The sequence below is a fragment of the Mya arenaria genome, chromosome 7 (genome assembly GCF_026914265.1).
Source record: "Mya arenaria isolate MELC-2E11 chromosome 7, ASM2691426v1".
Lineage (NCBI taxonomy): Eukaryota > Metazoa > Mollusca > Bivalvia > Myida > Myidae > Mya > Mya arenaria.
The window spans coordinates 15,897,224-15,918,791 of record NC_069128.1 but is presented as its reverse complement, the minus strand read 5'-3'; the positions used below and the strand labels follow the sequence as shown (position 1 = coordinate 15,918,791).

At 33.1% G+C, this 21,568-nt stretch overlaps 1 protein-coding gene across 3 annotated transcripts in view; it reads right to left on the bottom strand.

Moving 5' to 3' along the window:
- The window catches only part of LOC128240688 (oxysterol-binding protein-related protein 6-like), an 81,512-nt gene extending 62,166 nt beyond the window's left edge, over nt 1-19,346 (bottom strand). For 2 of the 3 annotated variants that reach the window (XM_052957409.1, XM_052957411.1), the window contains exons 1-2: nt 19,246-19,346; nt 13,923-14,121 (exon numbers count right to left, since the gene is read on the bottom strand). In XM_052957409.1, coding sequence (XP_052813369.1) covers nt 13,923-14,036 — 114 coding nt within the window. In that variant the 5' untranslated portion in view covers nt 14,037-14,121; nt 19,246-19,346. The remainder of the gene's footprint in view (nt 1-13,922; nt 14,122-19,245) is intronic. The other variant, XM_052957410.1, reaches the window with a different exon arrangement.
- Nucleotides 19,347-21,568: the final 2,222 nt, after the last annotated feature.

Sequence of the window (21,568 nt, the reverse complement as noted above, 5' to 3'; positions counted from 1 at the left end):
AGCCGTGTTCGACAACGCGCCAAATAAATTAAGTGTTATTTCTTCGATTTTAGGTAAGTTAAAACAAAGTAATTGGTGTTATTAAATAACTTTCATAACTATCTTTTACACTAATATTATTGTTTAAAACGACATTATAACATTTAAAAGTTGTGAGCAAATAAGTTCTTTGTTATATGTTTTCGCGACAAATGTACAAAATACGTTTGTGTAGAAACACAGTTTAGCGAGTGTTTTTGAGTAGCATACAGCTAATTCTTCATTGTTATATATTTTTTAACAACTATTATATATGTTTCTTAAGGTAATTGTTAATGAAACTTCTGTTGAGCTAGTTTTTATCTAGAAATAGGAACAGTTGTCAGTCATCTTTCATAGTTTATGATATAGTTATTATCTTCAATATTTTTACCATAACATCACATTTTTCATGATCTCAAATCACTTATCCTGTGTTGCCAATTAATAAATTTGTCTATTCAGAAACTTGATGCTAAGTTAACGAGCCATGTTTGTCTTTTATTTTCACATTTTTGTTAACCTGTTCAGCCAAATAAACTGAAGTGTTGTTTCATCTATTTTAGCCAGCCTATAGCCTATAGGAGCTTGCAAAAACAAATCGTCAGTCCACACAAGAATCAATTAGATTTCTGTGAAGGAGATCTCATTAAACAGAGAATGAGAAAAACATTCTAAGCCATAAATTGCCAAATCCCTCAGTAAGTTGATGTTTTTTTAAAGCACATTGAAAGATTCTCATCCTGATTTAAAAACAAATATGGCATATGTGTGGAACTTATTTGCTATGCACATAGGTGACACCCTATGAATGTACTGTCCATGACAAAATCAAATTCAATAAAATTAAACATGATTATTGTGTATAGTTTGGTTATTTTTGCAGTTACCATTATTCATCAAATAAAACATTTTGGAGTGGGTGGTGACAGACAGGAATGAGAATCTTTAAAAAAAAAATCAGACTCAATAAAAATGAGCTTTTTGGTTCGAAAAAATATAGTATTAAAGCGGTCATTAATTAATATACCTGTGACATTGAAATTCGCACTGATTTAATAACCAACTCACCTTAAGTTATTGGCATTTTTTTGCAGTAAAAAACAATATTAGAAATATTTTTCAGGTTGGAAGATGGATGTCAAAGTCTCAGTCAGAATAAGCCTCAACAGTTAAGAAAATGTCATGGTCGAATCATCTTTGTCATCAAATGTATTAAGGAAACGGACTGCAGTCTTCAGAGACTAATTGTGAATGTCAAGGACTGAATAAAGCAATATACTGGGACCTTACTTATTGTGTAAGACAACCGCCATTTGAGAAAGAAAATGAGGAAATAGGAGGAACATATTACCGCACTGCAGTATAGAATCAACCCTGTGTTACAACTTCCATGTGAGTTGCTGTCGGCATCAACATTGATACAGATGCCATTTTGGAAACTGTTAAAAAAGTTATGCCATCTTAATTAATGAAGAAGTGAAAAACAGTTCCTGTATAGGGTAGGTTAACCTAAACTAGATGCTTAAAAAGTTTGTCATGTTGCAGTGATAAATAAATTTGAAACTTACAAAAGAACCCTAAAGAAGAAGAATCATCTTTAATGATTACATCACCCGGCAAGGAGTATACATAAAAAGTGAAAACTGTTGGACTCTGGACTTCCTGACAAAACCATAAATATGTCATATTTTGTAATGATTGGTATTGTTTCATTTTAAATTTTTAAACCATTATAAAACATTTAGTGAAGTGGTGTTATAGATTTATGTGTGTTCAATTGCATAACTTATTTTTTTTTAATATCTTTCAAATGTTTTTGTTTTGTAAGGTTTTGTTCTGTAAATCTGTTGTTTTAACTGACCTCGAAGTAAATAAGTTGTAACATGGATATTGTTTCTAATTAATGTCACAGATCTTGTTGGTTTGGTAACCTGACAAAATACATAGAATCTTTAACTGAAATAAAAAAGAGTTTATCCATTATTAGATTAACAGGTATGGTTTTTACATTATCTGTTTGTGATTATTGATTTGTTTAGCTTGCCTGAGCACAAAGTGCTGAAGGTGAGCTTTTGTGATCACTCTATGTCCGTCATCCGTGCATCACCAAGTAATATATGTCAGTCATGGTTTTCTGACCATGGTTCAACCTTGGTTGACCATTCTTTTCTGACCACGATTCAACCTAGGATGATAATGGTTTATAGACCATGGTTCAACTGTGGTTGACCATGGTTTATATACCATGGTTCAACTTGGGTTGACCATGGTCTGTCAAAACCATGGTTGTAGACTGTGGTCCATTTGTTATTTTGTTAAACCATGTCATAACCATGGTTTAACCATGGATGAACATGGTGAACCATGGTCACATTTCGCAGGGGATTATGTAAGTCTGGTTCTGACACTTTGACTGCCATTTACATTCTAATGAAGGCACTTGTTGATTGACAATTGTACATTATGCTGAATCGTGATATATAATCACGGTAATCTGGCTATAAATTCCCCCGTAATGTTTTAAGAAATAAATATTATGGTAGATAGAAAATGCAGTATCTGTTTTTACAAATTTCAAAACCTCTGGATTTTAGCAAACAATTCAGTATTGTACATTTCATGTGTGTATATATCATGGGAAATAATAACATACACATAAAAAAATCAACTAAGCCCTCCCCTCTTTTGAAAAACTTAGCTTTACCAATTTATATTAGAGCGCAAGTAACAATAAAATGTCATTAAAATTATTCTAAAAGATGCACTCTTACTCCCAAATAAAATTTACACTACCAAATAAATTATACCACAAGTAATTCAATTATTTTAATTTATGGAAAAACGATGAATAATTAATGGAAAAAAAAAGTTTTTTATGAAGGATACTGCCAGTGATTTTTATTTAAATTTTCAAAACCACCTGTGGCTTTACAATTGGGAAAATAAGCGCGTTAATTCCCAAAATTGGGAAAATACAATGAACATTAAAATGGTCATTTAAAATAACCATGCAGTAACAAAGACACCTATTAAAACTGTTTCAACTCTCTTTAATGACAGTTACTATCATAAAAACATGTAAAACATTATTTTTGTGCCAAATGATCCCTATTAAGCATTATCACTTTCTCACCAAACAAATTGCAATTTCAGCTTTCTGGTCTTGTGATATGTTAATTAAATGCAAGATCTTAAAAAAACACAATAAACAAAGTTACACTGAAATCATATACACAAGTAACAAAAAAACACTTTTGTTGAGTCTTTTAACATAATATTTGCTATTATGTGACATATTTATGATTAAACTTTTAAGTTGAATGTTACATTTTGCTATAAGGTAATGCTATCACTTATTATATGTTATTATTTGCCGGAAAGTTGAAGTCAAAACGTTTTAAATTGTAAACAAAATGATCAGTGTCATTAGATGAATTACTTGCGTCTCGCATCGTGTTTAAAATGCATTGTTTTACGAAATAAAAACAAAAAGCACAATTCATATTTGTATTTTTTATTCATTTCTGGGGGGAATTGATTACCTTTTTTTGGGAAAATTTGACTATTTTTTTGGGAAAATTGGACGATTTTCGGCGAGGGGAAACAGCCGTTTTTCGGCGGTAAATTTCACGAAAAAAATCACTGTATTATTATAGCCAGTGGACATGCTTAAGTTTCTATAAATAACATATACTTAATAAAACCAAATAATGACTTCATGGACATCTAGCATTTGTTTTCGTTACTAAATAGAAATATGTAAAGAAATTTTGGGCGCCAGCTCTTTTCTAAATGGTTAGATGTGAATCTATCCTGTAAGCAGATTGGCAGAAGCACTGGTCTGAACACTTTAAGCTAATATTGCCAAGAATAATGAATGATGCCACACGGATATAACAATTATATTTGTTATCCCTTTTAAAGGGGCTTTAAACACCGGAGGGTCCAAATATAGCCAAATACAGTATTTACTCAAAACCAGCCAAGATTGTCAATGTGAGCTTAGTTAGGAGGGCCATTATTCAACACTTTACATGATTAAAACAATAAACCCAACAATCATGTTGCTGTCTCATCTGTGTTTCCCCGTTTAAAATAGCACATAATGGTTTCCCAGTTCAAATTATCAGTGGTCGAAATTAACACAAACCGGCAAGCCATGCACTGGTAAAATGTCTTCTGGGTTTGCTCAAATTCAGAATTTGGGAAATTTATTGCCAAGCAATAGTATAAGAATTCAGGCTTGTACATCCAAAAGTCTAATTTCTATGACTGAATTATACCTGTTTACAGACCTGTTGACCAAACTTGGTATAGGTCTTCCATAGAAGACTTGTACCCTGTCCGTATACATAACAACTGGTAGCTGATTTATGCTTCGTGCTAAGCATAATCTAGCCTCTTGGCAACTTACAGTCATAAACAGTGCTTTAGCTTGGATTTGTGTTGCTAGGAGAAAGTGTTCCACAAATATTAACAAAGTCATGTTAATATACAGAGAAAAACTCGACTCAAAGTAATGTGAAGTTTGATGTTTGGGTGATTTCTCCTCCAAGTCTCCATCTAGCCTTATCCATGATGAAAAAGAATCTTTTTTAACCTTTGAACAAATTTGAAAAAATGTCTTATTCCAGGGAAATGATCCCTATACTTTTTGTAAAAAAAGACATCAGGGGATATATAATTATGAACATTAATATTTTAAGTCTGAGTTTAGACTCAAGTGGCAATTTCATTTCATTGTAACTAAATTCTAGTTGAATTTTGATGATGAAAAACTGCTGAATTTTATTACTATTTGAAATGTTACTATTATTCACATTCATATTTTTTTTAAATGAATGGAATGAAGATGATTCTTTGTAATTTTATAAAAGTGATTTTCTGAGTCAGAGTCTAGACTTGGACTTGAGAATGTTCGTAATAATGGCCCAAGAATCTTTTTTAAACTGTTAACGAATTGGGACCTTATAACTCTCAAAACAACCTCTTTTTCCAGGAATAATAAATACAGACACACAATCAACATGTAATAACGTTTGGAGTAACGAGCAGGAAAATATCAACATTGCCGATATATATAATTATTCAGCAATCTTGTCGCTGTTATTGACCATTTGTGACCTCGGCATGATAGTATTCTGATTGCACGAAAATATCGACAAGAACAGGGCGCTAGTTGCAAAACACTCCTGCCAAAATCCCTAGAGTAAACTTACAAACCATCCTTGTCACTATTAGAGTAGATGAAAACATCGACCATAACTAACAAATGGATGTAATTTGTCACTTGTTATGTAGTAGACCTAATATTTTATTACCATAGTGTCAGACTGTAGAATGTTTGCAGTGTTTTTTCCTCACCATTTTGGGAAGGCGGCCCGAGACCTTTCAATTGTGCCATCATTAATGAACAAGAATGCTTAAAAAAATAGACAGGAAAAAGCAAATAAAAATGCAAGTTTTTTTTTGTTAAGAATACACTAAATAACTTCTATTTAGAACATTGAAAAAGGCTCACTCATACAATGGATATTTATAATTTTGTTTGTTGATCTTGTGGTTGAATATTAAAGGGGCTTACTTATATATATAAACACTCATAATATGATGAAATTTTTGGTGCCAATCTAGGTATATTCCCTTTAAGCTCTCATATTGACAAACCAATTTGTAATATCGGCCGTAATAAAAATGTTCTGAATGTTATTTCAAGTAATCGGCAATAGTTAGGTATATTATACCTAACTATTGCCGATTACTTGAAATAACATTCAGAACATTATATGTAAGTCTGGTTCTGACACTTTGACTGCCATTTACATCCTAATGAAGGCACTTGTTGATTGACAATTGTACATTATGCTGAATCGTGATATATTATAAATCACGGTAATCTGGCTATAAATTCCCCCGTAATGTTTTAAGAAATAAATATTATGGTAGATAGAAAATGCAGTATCTGTTTTTACAAATTTCAAAACCTCTGGATTTTAGCAAACAATTCAGTATTGTACATTTCATGTGTGTATATATCATGGGAAATAATAACATACACTGAAAAACTTAGCTTTACCAATTTATATTAGAGCGCAAGTAACAATAAAATGTCATTAAAATTTTTCTAAAAGATGCACTCTTACTCCCAAATAAATTATACTCCCAAATAAATTATACCACAAGTAATTCAATTATTTTAATTTATGGAAAAACGATGAATAATTATCGGAAAAAAAGAGTTTTTTATGAAGGATACTGCCAGTGATTTTTATTTAAATTTTCAAAACCACCTGTGGCTTTACAATTGGGAAAATAAGCGCGTTAATTCCCAAAATTGGGAAAATACAATGAACATTAAAATGGTCATTTAAAATAACCATGCAGTAACAAAGACACCTATTTAAACTGTTTCAACTCACTTTAATGACAGTTACTATCATAAAAACATGTAAAACATTATTTTTGTGCCAAATGATCCCTATTAAGCATTATCACTTTCTCACCAAACAAATTGCAATTTCAGCTTTCTGGTCTTGTGATATGTTAATTAAATGCAAGATCTTAAAAAAACACAATAAACAAAGTTACACTGAAATCATATACACAAGTAACAAAAAAACACTTTTGTTGAGTCTTTTAACGTAGTATTTGCTATTATGTCACATGTTTATGATTAAACTTTTAAGTTGAATGTTACATTTTGCTATAAGGTAATGCTATCACTTATTATATGTTATTATTTGCCGGAAAGTTGAAGTCAAAACATCTTAAATTGTAAACAAAATGATCAGTGTCATTAGATGAATTACTTGCGTCTCGCATCGTGTTTAAAATGCATTGTTTTACAAAATAAAAACAAAAAGCACAATTCATATTTGTATTTTTTATTCATTTCTGGGGGGAATTGATTACCTTTTTTGGGGAAAATTTGACTATTTTTTGGGAAAATTGGACGATTTTCGGCGAGGGGAAACAGCCGTTTTTCGGCGGTAAATTTCACGAAAAAAAACAACACTGTATTATTATAGCCAGTGGACATGCTTAAGTTTCTATAAATAACACATACTTAATAAAACCAAATAATGACTTCATGGACATCTAGCATTTGTTTTTGTTACTAAATAGAAATATGTAAAGAAATTTTGGGCGCCAGCTTTTTTCTAAATGGTTAGATGTGAATCTGTCCTGTAAGCAGATTGGCAGAAGCACTGGTCTGAACACTTTAAGCTAATATTGCCAAGAATAATGAATGATGCCACACAGATATAACAATTATATTTGTTATCCCTTTTAAAGGGGCTTTAAACACCGGATGGTCCAAATATAGACAAATACAGTATTTACTCAAAACAAGCCAAGATTGTCAATGTGAGCATAGTTAGGAGGGCCATAATTCAACACTTTACATGATTAAAACAATAAACCCAACAATCATGTTGCTGTCTCATCTGTGTTTCCCCGTTTAAAATAGCGCATAATGGTTTCCCAGTTCAAATTATCAGTGGTCGAAATTAACACAAACCGGCAAGCCATGCACTGGTAAAATGTCTTCTGGGTTTGCTCAAATTCAGAATTTGGGAAATTTATTGCCAAGCAATAGTATAAGAATTCAGGCTTGTACATCCAAAAGTCTTATTTCTATGACTGAATTATACCTGTTTACAGACCTGTTGACCAAACTTGGTATAGGTCTTCCATAGAAGACTTGTACCCTGTCCGTATATATAACAACTGGTAGCTGATTTATGCTTCGTGCTAAGCATAATCTAGCCTCTTGGCAACTTACAGTCATAAACAGTGCTTAAGCTTGGATTTGTGTTGCTAGGAGAAAGTGTTCCACAAATATTAACAAAGTCATGTTAATATACAGAGAAAAACTCGACTCAAAGTAATGTGAAGTTTGATGTTTGGGTGATTTCTCCTCCAAGTCTCCATCTAGCCTTATCCCTGATGAAAAAGAATCTTTTTTAACCTTTGAACAAATTTGAAAAAAATGTCTTATTCCAGGGAAATGATACCTATACTTATTGTGTAATATTAATCAGATATCAGGGGATATATAATTATGAACATTAATATTTTAAGTCTGAGTTTAGACTCAAGTGGCAATTTCATTTCATTGTAACTTTGATGATGAAAAACTGCTGAATTTTATTACTATTTGAAATGTTGCTATTATTCACATTCATATTTTTTTTTAAATGAATGGAATGAAGATGATTCTTTGTAATTTTATAAAAGTGATTTTCTGAGTCAGAGTCTAGACTTGGACTTGAGAATGTTCGTAATAATGGCCCAAGAATCTTTTTTAAACTGTTAATGAATTGGGACCTTATAACTCTCAAAACAACCTCTTTTTCCAGGAATAATAAATACAGACACACAATCAACATGTAATAACGTTTGGAGTAACGAGAAGGAAAATATCAACATTGCCGATATATATAATTATTCAGCAATCTTGTCGCTGTTATTGACCATTTGTGACCTCGGCATGATAGTATTCTGATTGCATGAAAATATCGACAAGAACAGGGCGCTAGTTGCAAAACACTCCAGCCAAAATCCCTAGAGTAAACTTACAAACCATCCTTGTCACTATTAGAGTAGATGAAAACATCGACCATAACTAACAAATGGATGTAATTTGTCACTTGTTATGTAGTAGACCTAATATTTTATTACCATAGTGTCAGGCTGTAGAATGTTTGCAGTGTTTTTTCCTCACCATTTTGGGAAGGCGGCCCGAGACCTTTCAATTGTGCCATCATTAATGAACAAGAATGCTTAAAAAAATAGACAGGAAAAAGTAAATAAAAATGCAAGTTTTTTTTTGTTAAGAATACACTAAATAACTTCTATTTAGAACATTGAAAAAGGCTGATTCATACAATGGATATTTATAATTTTGTTTGTTGATCTTGTGGTTGAATATTAAAGGGGCTTCATTATATATATAAACACTATATGATGAAATTTTTGGTGCCAATCTAGGTATATTCCCTTTAAGCTCTCATATTGACAAACCAATTTGTAATATCAGCCATAATAAAAATGTTCTGAATGTTATTTCAAGTAATCGGCAATAGTTAGGCATATTATGTAAGTCTGGTTCTGACACTTTGACTGCCATTTACATTCTAATGAAGGCACTTGTTGATTGACAATTGTACATTATGCTGAATCGTGATATATAATCACGTTAATCTGGCTATAAATTCCCCCGTAATGTTTTAAGAAATAAATATTATGGTAGATAGAAAATGCAGTATCTGTTTTTACAAATTTCAAAACCTCTGGATTTTAGCAAACAATTCAGTATTGTACATTTCATGTGTGTATATATCATGGGAAATATTAACACACACAGAAAAAAATCAACTAAGCCCTCCCCTCTTTTGAAAAACTTAGCTTTACCAATTTATATTAGAGCGCAAGTAACAATAAAATGTCATTAAAATTATTCTAAAAGATGCACTCTTACTCCCAAATAAATTATACCACAAGTAATTCAATTATTTTAATTTATGGAAAAACGATGAATAATTAATGGAAAAAAAAAGTTTTTTATGAAGGATACTGCCAGTGATTTTTATTTAAATTTTCAAAACCACCTGTGGCTTTACAATTGGGAAAATAAGCGCTTTAATTCCCAAAATTGGGAAAATACAATGAACATTAAAATGGTCATTTAAAATAACCATGCAGTAACAAAGACACCTATTAAAACTGTTTCAACTCTCTTTAATGACAGTTACTATCATAAAAACATGTAAAACATTATTTTTGTGCCAAATGATCCCTATTAAGCATTATCACTTTCTCACCAAACAAATTGCAATTTCAGCTTTCTGGTCTTGTGATATGTTAATTAAATGCAAGATCTTAAAAAAACACAATAAACAAAGTTACACTGAAATCATATACACAAGTAACAAAAAAACACTTTTGTTGAGTCTTTTAACGTAGTATTTGCTATTATATGACATATTTATGATTAAACTTTTAAGTTGAATGTTACATTTTGCTATAAGGTAATGCTATCACTTATTATATGTTATTATTTGCCAGAAAGTTGAAGTCAAAACGTCTTAAATTGTAAACAAATTGATCAGTGTCATTAGATGAATTACTTGCGTCTCGATGATGATCAGAAACGGTGTATTTCACGGGCCTTATCCCGGATCAAACCGGTTCCTGCTATTGTTGCGCGTTCGCATCGTGTTTAAAATGCATTGTTTTACGAAATAAAAACAAAAAGCACAATTCATATTTGTATTTTTTATTCATTTCTGGGGGGAATTGATTACCTTTTTTTTGGGAAAATTTGACTATTTTTTGGGAAAATTGGACGATTTTCGGCAAGGGAAACAGCCGTTATTCGGCGGTAAATTTCACGAAAAAAAATCACTGTACTGTGTTGAATTTTAAAGAAAGAAAAATTAGTGGAAGAAAGGTGCAAAAAACACCTTATTTCTACCTCATGGGACATTAAGTTGATCAGTGTAATTAAACCATTTATGCACCAGTAACCACGCCCCCCCCCCCCCAGGTCCGGGGAATAGCAGGGACTTTGACTTTCGGTCCAGCCAACCCCGGGTAAAATCCCCGCCCTGCGGGCACAACTGATGGTTAAACCTCGGCCAAATGCCCCCGCACCCCAGAGACTCTACATAAGGCCCAATCTCTGCTAAATTTGGCGCTATAACAAAACCACTGTGGTCACCCGGCCCTGCGGGGGCACCTGGAGAGTAAAAACACAGCCCTTTTCCCCGGCTATCCCGGGTATACCCCCGGACCTGGGGGGGCAGTGGATACAATTGACTGGTGCATTAGCATTAAAATGACACCAGTCAAATAATATTTGTACATTTTCAGCTAGTAAATACAACGTTATAATCTTGTTATCAGTAATAAATATTTTCCATCAATGCATTATTTAGTACCGTAAGTGATTAAAGGTTTATCACTCAAAATTTATGTTTGTTATAAATTTGTATTTATTGATTTAAATACCAGTGTCACTTTAATGACACACACTGGTTACTCATTCAAGATCACAGTTGTAAAGAAAACTCATTTCATATTCATAGTATACTTATTTTTTTATACACGGGCGGTACATTTGTATTAAATATGTATGCATAAATATATCAACCACCATTGTATGCCTCTGCCTTCAATAAAGTCAATTGATTTCTGTTCTGTTAATGATCTATTCATGAGTCATTAAGAGACAAACATCCTGGGAGGTTGATCACAGAAAATAGTCATTAGAAGGTGAAATTAATTAACGTTTGGATTGTCAGTCATTATAGAAGGGCACACAAATATTACGCAGAGCATAGAAGCTCAAAGAATTTAGGGCACACAAATATTGCACAGAGCATACAAGCTCAAAGAATTAAGGGTACACCAATATTACACAGAGCATAGAAGCTGAAAGTATTTAGGGTACACCAATATTACACAGAGCGTAGAAGCTGAAAGTATTTAGGGTACACTAATATTACATAGAGCGTAGAAGCTCAAAGAATTTAGGGTACACCAATATTACATAGAGCGTAGAAGCTGAAAGTATTTAGGGTACACAAATAGTACACAGAGCATATAAGCTGAAAGTATTTAAGGGTACGCCAATATTACACAAAGCATAGAAGCTGAAAGTATTCAGTTATTGATTGGAAACAGATTTTCAATTTAAAGTCGCTATGATCTTCACCCTTGACCCACTGACCTCAAAAACGATAGGGTTCATGTGCTGGTCAAAACCAACCTGCCTACAAAGTTTGAGGTCCATGGGTCTTCATTTATCTGCTCGAAGTCACTTTGACCTTGACCTTTGACCCACTGACCTCAAAATCAATAGGGTTCATCTGCTGGTCATTACCAACCTGCATACAGCCTTCTTCAGTGGTTGATCAGAAACTGTGGGGATGGACAGATGGCCAGATTAATATATACTGGGGGCATACAAATAACTTATTCAACTAAATGTTTAAATAATTACGACACTGAGAATATACAAAGATATTTTATAAATTGATAACTTCTACCATGCTGGTGTTCCATTAAATGTTTTGTCTGAAAATCACAGATTGCCTTTTGATTTCAAACTTTATGATCCTGTTCACAAATGTTCTTTGAAAACTATTAAAAAAGCCCCTTGCTGGTATTCATAAAGCATCATTACCTAAATGAAGACATTTTCCTTATTAAAAAGGGAAGTAAATTTACCTCCGTGGGTATTTATTTCATGACATACAAAAATCTCAAACACTGTCTAAACATTAAAATCCATATCTGATAGATATCTAAACAAGAAGAATGGTTGTTACATCTATAATTATCTCCTGTGCAGATAAATGACAGTGTTTAATTCACTTAAACAGCACCCAATTTATTGAACGCTGTCATGGACAACATGATACATAACAGCTTCATCACCCTCAACCCCTGAGGTTGGAATTACACACTTGCGCTAAAATGGTTGTTTCTAGTCTTAATAACTCAAAATGTGCTGTATCTATGATAAATACTGCGATATAGAATCTCTCAGGGAAAATGATGCACAAAGCAGTACCTATTCTCAAAAGTTTCATACTCTCTAGACAGTATAACAAATGTGATTCCAATAAAAATGGTTTCATATGCCCAACAAATAACAATGAACAAGATTTAATAGCTTTTTCTGGATAGTAAGATTAGAGCATAGAGATGACATATTTGTCTGGGGTTTTTTTCGTCGTGAAGATCAACCAGGATTATTCAACAAATACTAAAGTCTATAGCCAAAGAGAAGGACTCGTACTACGTTTTAAATGGCGTGAAATTTTTTAATTAGTTACTTAAAAGAAAGATTTTTGAAACAAATCCACCAAGTCTTTGACAATGCCCCGAGCTATATTTTTATTAAGAATGGAAAACAAAATAAGCCTTTTGAAGTTTTCTAGCCATCCAACTATGCAGTGAATAAAATTTATAGAGCGTCATGACACCAGTAAACACCATCGCACACGCTTTTTGATGAAATGTACAAAAATGCATTTTACTACATCATTTTTTACACAAAAAAATAATTAAAGGTATGCTACAAAATATCAATCATGTGTGTCCGAACCATAAACACATAACAGATATTAATATTCCAAGAATTTTCATTCACAATTTAGTAGTAGCTAGTGCTAAGAATTACCAATTTGGGGGGTAGACCATTGTCCCAAAAAGGCCAAAAAAAAGTGTACATGCCATTCTTTTCTATGTAGCACACTGGTGTTATGGGCCATGATGTGCATGTGTTTTTTTCTCTGGTAACATGCGTACCAAGTTTTGAGTATCTTAAACAATATTTGAGATACAGCTAACGTTAAGGTGTTTGTACGCTGCAAACATGAACGACTACATACCTTGATTTGTTTTAAAAAACAAATGTGCTTGAATGTTTGAGACTACCAGCAACATCATCACAATTTTGGATATACTGTGAAATCATTTATATTTGTGGCCTTGAAATTTCATGAATTTTCACTAAAGGACAATTTCATGGGTACTTTAATGCCATGTACCATCTAAGTCACACAGATTTTGACACTTTCTACAATGAGACGATATATTCGAGTAAGTGCAGATAGCTATGTCAATTATTGCTTGATTGGTAATTTGAGGGTCATAAGAAAGATGATCCAAAAGGATATAAAACAGTGAAGCCATTGAATGTCAAATAAGTGCTTTTCATGATAAGGGTGTTTGGTTTGAATAATAATAAATTAGAATTTCGTTGGGATCTTGAATTTGTGGAAAAGCCAACCCACAAAATCCACGTAAATTAATGTCCCACAAATATTTATGATTTCACAGTATTGAAAAATTCCTACAACATAAAGCATGCTACTAAAACTCACCGTGTCTGATTCAGAGTCACTGTGGCGGAATATCTGCTTGCTGTATTTGTCTGGAGATGGCAACATCGGCGCTACTACTCGTTCTGCAGGGAAGGATGGATCGTTGGAAGACATGGTCCCTGCTTTGTATTATGTTGAAGTATCTTTATGCACTAGGATGCATTGACTGATTTCACGGCCATTTTGCTCACGATAAGATCTACAAAAAAGAGAACAATAAAAACCTAATTTTTGTCAATTTAAGGTTAAGATAACTTTCATTTCTAATCATGGGTCAATATTTGACATGTAAAAAAGGTACTTAGCATCCAATTCAATTTCAGAAATAATTTCTTGCAACAAATTGCAAAACAGTCCAAATCCACAGGCCACAATAAGCTACATGTACAATCCTGACACTCGAAGTATGAATATATTGTTATTGATTCCAGACAGAAACATGCTTGTATTTGAAGGCCAGACATATGAACATCCATTTGTTGGTGGTCAAATACCAAAATCCATTTACATCAAAAATATCTTATTACATTATTTTTTAATGTGCTAGAGACAAAGAATTCTTTACAACTTGCTTGACATGAATGTTTGTTTTGGTTGAAATGGTAGAAAATAACAGGAATGAAAAGATCTTTCTGAGTTAAGACAAATATTCATTTTCTGCTTATAAAGAGCAATAAGAGTTTTAGCATTTTTAAATAAATTGATTGCTGTAAACATTGTGTTCAGACTTGACTGAACATCTTTTTTCTTCTACCTCCATAGTATAATGTAAAATTTGAATCTACATGTAGTGGCCAGTATTGGCTGGACAATGTCACAAGGATTTCAACCCAGAACTCCTCTGATGTCTGGTTGTCAGTGACCTTGGGTGGAAGTAGGGTTGAATACTGATACAAAAGACACAATTTCGAAGTGGCTTAGCAGTGAATGTTGTCTGAAGTCAGGGGATTTTCACTCAGCAAAATTAAGCACAATATTGACATTTATAAAATATGATTAATTACAAGAATTTGAATGAGTATTCATCATCATTATATGATGAAAAACAAGACATTGTAATTTTGGAGCAATAGAATGTTTATAAACTTTCCTGGGCATATTCACAAGCAGGGCTCATCCTACCAGGCGACTTAGGCGATTAAGTCGCCCTGCCCGCGGGACTTTGCTATTTCCAAAGATCAAAGCGAAGTCATCTTCGCCGACTTTTTCAGTGATCAAAAACCTGATATTGCTTTCGTTTAGAACTACCGCTTGTCAAAACAGAGCGACTCCACCTCCCGCCAGTCAGTGCGATTGACAAACAGCCAATCGTGTTAAACCTAGTAAGTTTGCTCCATTGACTTTGGCCAATGAGAACGCTTGTTTTATTCAATCGAGGCACGTGTTTGCACCAGTGAATTTGTGTACATGCGCTACGTCATCGATGTAATAAAATTGTAAGGGATTAATATTTACACTTGCCGTTGTTTGTAAATGTCAATTAGTGCTAATTAGGATTTATACTTTATGACAATTACGGTTTAAATGATGTGCACTGATGACAAATGAACTTAACTGGGTGTGATTACCGTGAAGTTAGCGAAAAGGGCAAGTGCGAATCACACTTCCAGGTTTGTTTGTTTTTTTTCAGAAATGCTTTCATTATTATTTATTCTTCGATCGGTTCACATCAATATTCTATATTAATATATGAGATATTTTGCATTCTGTTTAATAGTAATCATGCTTTCTACGTGGCTTCTGCGGGATTCCCCAGGCCTGAAACGTAAAGCTGATGATGTTGATAGTGATGATATGATTGGCAGTCCAAATAAGAAATTATTCAAAAAGTCAAATTATCAAAATAAGTTGGAACAAATTTTTATATGAAATATTTTGTGTATTTTCAGCCAATCAGCACAAGGCCGCCTAGAGAACACAGTTCTGCGGTCCGAGGAGCCCATGAAGAAAATTGTACTGGCCAAACTGTCCAAGGATGACGAGCTTGAGGTCAAGGTCCTTAAGACTGCCTACCACTTGGCTAAGCGGGTGCTCCCCAAGGAGGAGTTTCAGTGATGATATATTGACTAGCTTTCGTGTTTTTTTACAATTGATGTCATGTTGTTTGATATAAGCTAGTTCTGTTTGTATTAGCTTATTTGATTTATTTATGCAGTATTTAAATTCTGATATATTTATGTGTGCATGATAGGTTTGCATGAAATCAAATGTTTGAAACTTGCATTGTTTTATTTTTTTAAAGGTAAATACAACAAATTAATACCAACTAAAAACAACCAGTATGACCATTTTTAAACAAGAACAACATTCTATTTGAATGCATAGAAAAGTTGTTCAGGACACACTAGAACCCACCATTTGACATTTAAAATCTCAAAATTTTCCGACTTGATGGAGGGGGCAACCCCCTCCCACACCCTCGCCCGATCTCACTTCTCCCTAAAATTTCTGTGTAGGATGAGCTGATTCACAAGTCAATTATTTAGCACTGAGCAAGATAATAAACTCTTCGCTTTTTATTTGACCAATCATTTATAAAAAAAAACATCCAGCAAAACACTCTATGATACAACCATTTTTAGACTTAGTCAACATGGTCTTTGATGTTACGAAAAGCAAAGGTAATGTTTTCATTTATTTTTCTTTAGTTCTAGGGAACATTGTTACCCTTCTAGGTAATGGGTGCAAATTCTGGGTGATTTTTCACCATGCAGAGGAAATTGAATACATGTATGTGTTTACATAACAGCAGAGCTATCATGTTATGGGTTTTTTTTTCATAATTTGAGAATAACATTTGACTATTCAGTGATTTTTTGGTGCAATTTAAAGTCTTCTAAAGGCTGTTTCTCCTTATAAAAAAACTGTCCTTTTTCCCAAAATTTTATCATTTTTTCCCAATTCGATAAATGCAGATTACGTTAACGGTATACGGACATTTTCCCCCCCGGACATTTGCCCCCCCGGATGTTTGCCCCCCTTTTGGACCATGGCGGACATTTGCCCCCCCGCCGTTTTCGAGGGGGCGGACATTTGCCCCCCCTCAATGTTCGAGGGGGCGGACATTTGCCCCCCCTCCAAACCTATACCAAAATTGCTTATTAACCAACATAACTCCAATTTGTGTATTTTGCATGTCTTCAATCAAATAAAAGCCACGACATAAGAGAAGGGAGACTACTCGATAATGCGATAACTTTAATAATCTTACAAACTATCAACACCAAACATGTGTTTGTATTAAAGTGCGATCCAACACTACAATTAAAGCAATCCCGATCGCGCTAATTACCTATGTGTGCATGATATCAAAGAAGTGTTAATTAATGAGAAACAATTAAAGCAATCTCGATCGCGCTATTTACCTCTGTTTGCATGATATCAAAGAAGAGATAATTAACGAGAAAAATGTGACGTACTTTTGCTCAAAATACAAACTAAGAACACGGGACTCATATAATGGACGTATTTCCTATCACAAATTACAACTCACAATTCACTTCCACGAAGCAACATGAAAACGGCGGGGGGGGGGGGGGCAAATGTCCGCCCCCTCGAAAACGGCGGGGGGGCAAATGTCCGCCCCCTCGAAAACGGCGGGGGGGCAAATGTCCGCCATGGTCCAAAAGGGGGGCAAACATCCGGGGGGGCAAACATCCGGGGGGGCAAATGTCCTAGAATCTACGTTAACACGGACCTATAAACCATGGATTGGCAACACTCCTCTGTGTTAATGCGATAAGCACAAACTCACGCGTGCAGCGCGATTTCATTCCGAGATCTTATCGTGTTGTCATTTTCAAGACGTCCGACATCGCCAGTATATATACATGTAGGAAAACCTTAATTAAAATTTACTCAAATGCGTGGTACTTTCAGTTGAGTTGATAATAGTCCAATGGAATCTGATTCAAATCAGTTATTAATCAAAATTAAATCTATAACGAACAAGGCATAACTGTGAGGTTGATTATAGGTATCTCCGTTTGAAGACGAACTGACTTTAAAAGGACGACTATTTGATCTCTAAATAATGATCGATACATCAATAATTCTAATTAAATATTAATTTAATCAGGTACATATTAGGCCCTGATTAATACTTCGATAATGAGAAAAAAATACAATAACGACAAACTACAAACATACTACATGTCGAACAGTGTTAAAAATAATCATCAGCAGAGCTGGCGGAAATATCTGAAGATCGCCGTTAATTACCGATCGGAGATTCGGTGGAATTTTCCGATATTTGCCGAGCACGCACTTAAGGATTTTCGGTAAATTATTATTTCTTATCGTTTCACCGATATCGGGCAGTTGCCAATCCATGGTTTATAGGTCCGTGACATTAATGAATAGAAAAGCAATGAATTTCTTGAAATATAAACAAAATCTTGACAAGACTTACTCTTTCACAGCATAATGTATGCATAAAAAAGTTAAAACATGTATATTTACCATTATATTAGCTATTTTGGCATGATTTTGTATTTCTCCCTAAGTCAGCTTTTTTTCCCAATTTGCAAGGCACAGGCGGTAAAAATAATTCCAAAAAAAAACTGCTATTGATTAACCAGGAATAAACCTTACTAAATATGTTTTAATTTATATTGACAAATTCATACTTAAAACAAATACAGGCTAACTGAAACTTTGCATATTTTACAGCAGGTTTTATTAAAATATTCAAATGTCAAGTGTAAAGCTTCAAGGCTTGTTTATAAATAATATAATTTTGATGACTGTCTTCGATATTGCAAAAGATTATCATTTAGAATTTTTTTGTCATGATTTAAAAACAAGGTTCTAACAGACTGGAGATGTAAATGTAGGCAGTCCCCAAGGGGGAGCTGCTTATAAATCCATTGTTGGTCTTGAAAGTTGTCTTGCTGTCCAGTTCCTCTAGAGTTCCTCAGTCAGTTTGACGTTCCGATATTTACTAAAGTTTTGTTCATTTTTAAGCAGGAAATAAAGTGACACCAATGCCGGCAATGGTCAGAGTCATTGTTGTGAATTATCTATACAGCCTGCTGTTAAAATGATACCCAGCATGGGATATAACAGGTCCAGGGTTTAATTTTATTCGGATAAATACTTCCAAAAATAATCACTGCTGCGGTAACTATGTCTTATTCGGGTACCGACATTAAACAGAGATAGATACCTTATTCCGTGAAAATGACAACTGACACAGTGACAGTCTTAATGAAACTATAACTATACCGGAGTATCTACAAGATTTTTATAAACTGAACAATGCCCATAAAGTATGATGAGCATGAATGAAATCATAATTTTATTTATAAAACGAAACACTCACCTGTTTATTACCTTTCTATTAAAGACTTCTAAATAATTTCTGATTCATCTTTTTCGTCGGTCTCAGGAAAACGATTGGAATGTGCAATCGCCCGAGTGACAGCGGTTACGTTACACCAACATTTATGTACGCAGTCAACAGTTTATCCAACCCTTACGCAGTGATGTCCTCTGAAAATGATGATTATAATTATTATCATAATTAATATTATTATTTTTTATTATTATTATATTTTCATGAATGTATTTGGTTTTCTCCACAATGTCGCCGTAATTTGTTCAAATACATTATTTATTTTTTTAAACTTTTTTACTGCTTGCCAGTTTTCTGAGGAGAAAAAAAGAGACATTTTTCAATATTACATTACATCATTTTAAAAAACAACATTTTTTTTAAATGATAATAAGTTGAAAGGCAGGTTCTCTGATGAAAAATAACATTAGTTAAAATGTACGTGTCTAATGTGTTTACTCGTAAACATGTAAAATGTTTTACTTTTAACACATGGATGCGATATTATTAATATATTCTTCAAAATAAGTTAAAAACATACAGATACACTAATATATCTTATTCTTTATCTGTATTTCATTTAAGATCATCCGAGGTTCTTCATACCTTTTTAATGAATTTCAATATGAGAAAAATACATATTGCGCCCATCGTCCAGACAAACGGTAAGAACCCCATCCAAATAAAATTATTTCATCTATGTTGCGTGGTAATAGAAAATTGAATCTTGAATCGAAATCACAAAAAAACAACATGATATGATATGTGAATTCAAACACCAGGAAGCTGAAATCACATATTAAAGTGTATACTAGAGGAAAAGGGCGGCAAATCCTCAAACAGTGTAATTACACAACCAGTGTGTTTAAGAAGGTATACCCCAGTCGGCATATATTTTTAGTGTGGTACTTTATATTGTGTATAACCGAGAGCTTACTGCAGTCATAAACATCAAAGACATAAATAAGACAGACAGACAGACAGACAGAGTTGTTTTTTGTCGAAAACATGTAAATAACAGTTTTTTGACAAAACATGATATGTCAAATAAAAATTATTATGGTCACAATGATACATGGCAAAGTAAGATGGAAAAGAGAAAAAATAAATAAACCCAGATAAAACAGATTATTATTTTTTATACAAATGGTTAACATCTCAATTAAATGTAAATGCTTAATACATGTATATGCAATACCAGGATAATCGGGATTTGGGAGGCTAATGCTATATATTTCTATATAGACTAGATCATATTATTGATCACAGAATTTCTTAAGAGAATTGCTTGGTTTATGAATTTACTAAGATTTCTTATTACGACTATATTTTGGGATTTCATTAATTCAACAAATTTGTACATACTTGGGATTCTGACATAGATTGTTTTTATGAACTCCTTTCTGATATTGTTATACACAGGGCATATTATGACACAGTGGTATTCGTCTTCTATATCGTTAGAGTTGCACAATATACACTTACGATCAGCCCTTTCAATTCTATTACGTCCATATCTTCCTATTTCAATATGTAATTTATGTGACGACAATCTTAGCTTAGACAAAGCCATTCTTATATTTTTTTTGGTAAAACATATAGATAAAATTCAATTCCAAAGTGTTCCTTAAGGTCTTTATAAGTACATAGGGTATTACTGTTGTTGTTAACATTTTCAAACCATGATTGTTTAAATACATCGAGCACTCTATTTTTAAACACAATATGAAAACTTTTCAAATTAGCAGAGTTTGGGTTTAACCACACATAAGAAAAAACATAGTTATCTAACAAAGTTTTTACATCATAAGCCCAATTATTTTGGTTAGCAAGACTGCCTAACATTTCTTTATATAGCTTATTTATAATAACATTTTCTGAGGAAATAGTCTTACACCGAAATTTGGCACTTACAAAAGCGTCAAATAATTGGCAAAGAACGCTAGGCTTGAAATTATAATATTTAGTATTATTAATAAGTACATTTAGTGCCTTAAGACCCTTCCCTGCAATGGTTTCTTGGTTCAAAACAAAAGATCCAGTAAAGTTAAAAACAGTACCAAGATAATTAAAATTATCGACCGTTTCAATGTACTTATTGTCGTATAGCCATTTTTCATTGTTGTGTACTCTGCCCCTTTTACGAAAAACCACGACCTTCGTTTTATCTATATTAACTTGTAGGCCCCATTTGATACAATATTCATGTAACGTATTTAGACTATTTTGTAATTCATCAACAGTTTTACAAAAAACAACCATATCATCAGCAAATAGCATCAGTATAATAGTTATATCGTCAATCGTAAGT